At 54.2% G+C, this 1,730-nt stretch overlaps 1 protein-coding gene across 1 annotated transcript in view; it reads left to right on the forward strand.

Annotated features, from left to right (window-relative positions):
* MYOM3 (myomesin 3) overlaps positions 1-1,730 on the forward strand; it is a 58,666-nt gene that overhangs the window by 50,840 nt on the left and 6,096 nt on the right. Inside the window, exons 29-30 of the mRNA XM_045298934.1 lie at positions 56-94; positions 366-474. Of these exons, the coding sequence (XP_045154869.1) occupies positions 56-94; positions 366-474 (148 nt within the window). The remainder of the gene's footprint in view (positions 1-55; positions 95-365; positions 475-1,730) is intronic.

Raw genomic sequence — 1,730 nt, forward strand, 5'->3', positions numbered from 1 at the left:
CATTCCCGCGTGTCCTTGCAGCCCCGCCCACTGACCTCTCTCGGTCCCTTTCCAGCTCTGGATGCTGTCCTCACCGAGCTGGGCCGGATGGCAGGTAAGCAAGCTTGCCTCTTTTCTCAGCCCTGCCCTGGTCCAGACAGCTTCTGGGTAGACCCCCAACCAGCCTCACTACCAGGAGATATGGGTATGGTTTCCAAAGTCAAAGGCCGGGAGAAGCTCCTGCCTCCCCATAACACTACATCCCCCGCCAAGCCCAACTCCCAGAGTAGGTTGGTCCTAAAACATGCAGCCAAAAGGGCCTGGGGGAGACACACCCTTCTCCTCTGCCCTCCCCCCGTGTTCCCCCTCCCACCCCCCGCCCCCAGCCCTCTCTGCAGACCCACTGAAAATCCAGGGAACGGCGGAGGGAATCCGGATCTTCAGCAAGGTCAAGTACTACAACATGGACTACATGAAAACCACCTGGTTCCACAAGTAGGTCCGCCTTGCCCTGGAGCCCCGGGCAGCTTTCCCCTCCACCTACCCAGGCCCTCCGACAGGGCACAGGCCCACTGGTTGGCCCACATGAGAGCTTCCCCCTGGCCCCTGTCCACAGAAGGAGGCAGGCAGAGGGAGCAGCAGTCTGGGGAGTAGGAAGGCCGCATCCTGGTCATTGTCTCAGAACAGTGTCTGAGACAAGGGGCAGGGATGGAGGAGGATGGTCAGGTGAGTCATGGTAGGTCTCTGTAGCCATAGCCAACTCAGGTAGCCAGACACTACCTGAGTTCAGAGGAAAGACGAAGGTGGAAGGAATCTATGGGGCCAGGAATTCGCTGGAGGCTAAAGCTTGAAATCAGGATACGGAGCTTTTTCTCACGTGTGCACTTCAGCCTCGTGCAGCAAATATTACTGCCTCCGTTCCCTCAAGAATCCGTTTGCGTTGGTCAAGCATCCGTGAGTGAGCGCCAAGACCGGATTGAATTCCAGAAACAGCCCTTCCTTGAGAGTGCCTCTGTGTCCTGTGACCTAAGCCAGAGGTGGCGCTTCCGCAGCACAGCACAGGACCCGGGCCAGGGGTCTCGAGGAAGGGAAACCAGGAAAGAAGGAAAGGACTTCACCTTATTACGTGGTTCTTCCTGCCTGGGCATGATTGGCTCCGGGAACCCAGGAGGCCTTAAGATGGGGTGCATGAGGTGGCAGGGGAGGTGGTAGTCACTGGGCTGAGCCTGCAGAGTGCCACACTCTGAGCTGACACAGCGGATGTGCCACACAACTGAGTGAAGGAATGATCCGGTGATGAATGAGTGAAGGAATGATCCAGTGATGAATGAGTGAAGGCATGATCCAGTGATGAATGAGTGAATGAATGGTTCCGTGATGAGTGAATGAAGGAATGATCCAGTGACGAATGAGTGAATGAATGGTTCAGTGTGAGTGAATGAAGGAATGACCCAGTGATGAATGAGTGAAGGCATGATCCAGTGATGAATGAGTGAATGAATGGTTCAGTGTGAGTGAGTGAAGGAATGACCCAGTGATGAATGAGTGAATGAGCGGTTGGTTCAGTGACGAGTGAATGAAGGAATGATCCAGTGATGAATGAATGAAGGCATGATCCAGTGATGAATGAGTGAATGAACGTTTCAGTGGAGTGAATGAAGGAATGATCCAGTGATGAATGAATGAATGGTTCAGCGTGAGCGAGTGAAGGAATGACCAAGTGATGAATGAGTGAATGAACGGTTCAGTGA

The sequence above is a fragment of the Echinops telfairi genome, unplaced genomic scaffold, assembly GCF_000313985.2.
Source record: "Echinops telfairi isolate 266 unplaced genomic scaffold, ASM31398v2 ScPeMD7_7457;HRSCAF=8495, whole genome shotgun sequence".
Lineage (NCBI taxonomy): Eukaryota > Metazoa > Chordata > Mammalia > Afrosoricida > Tenrecidae > Echinops > Echinops telfairi.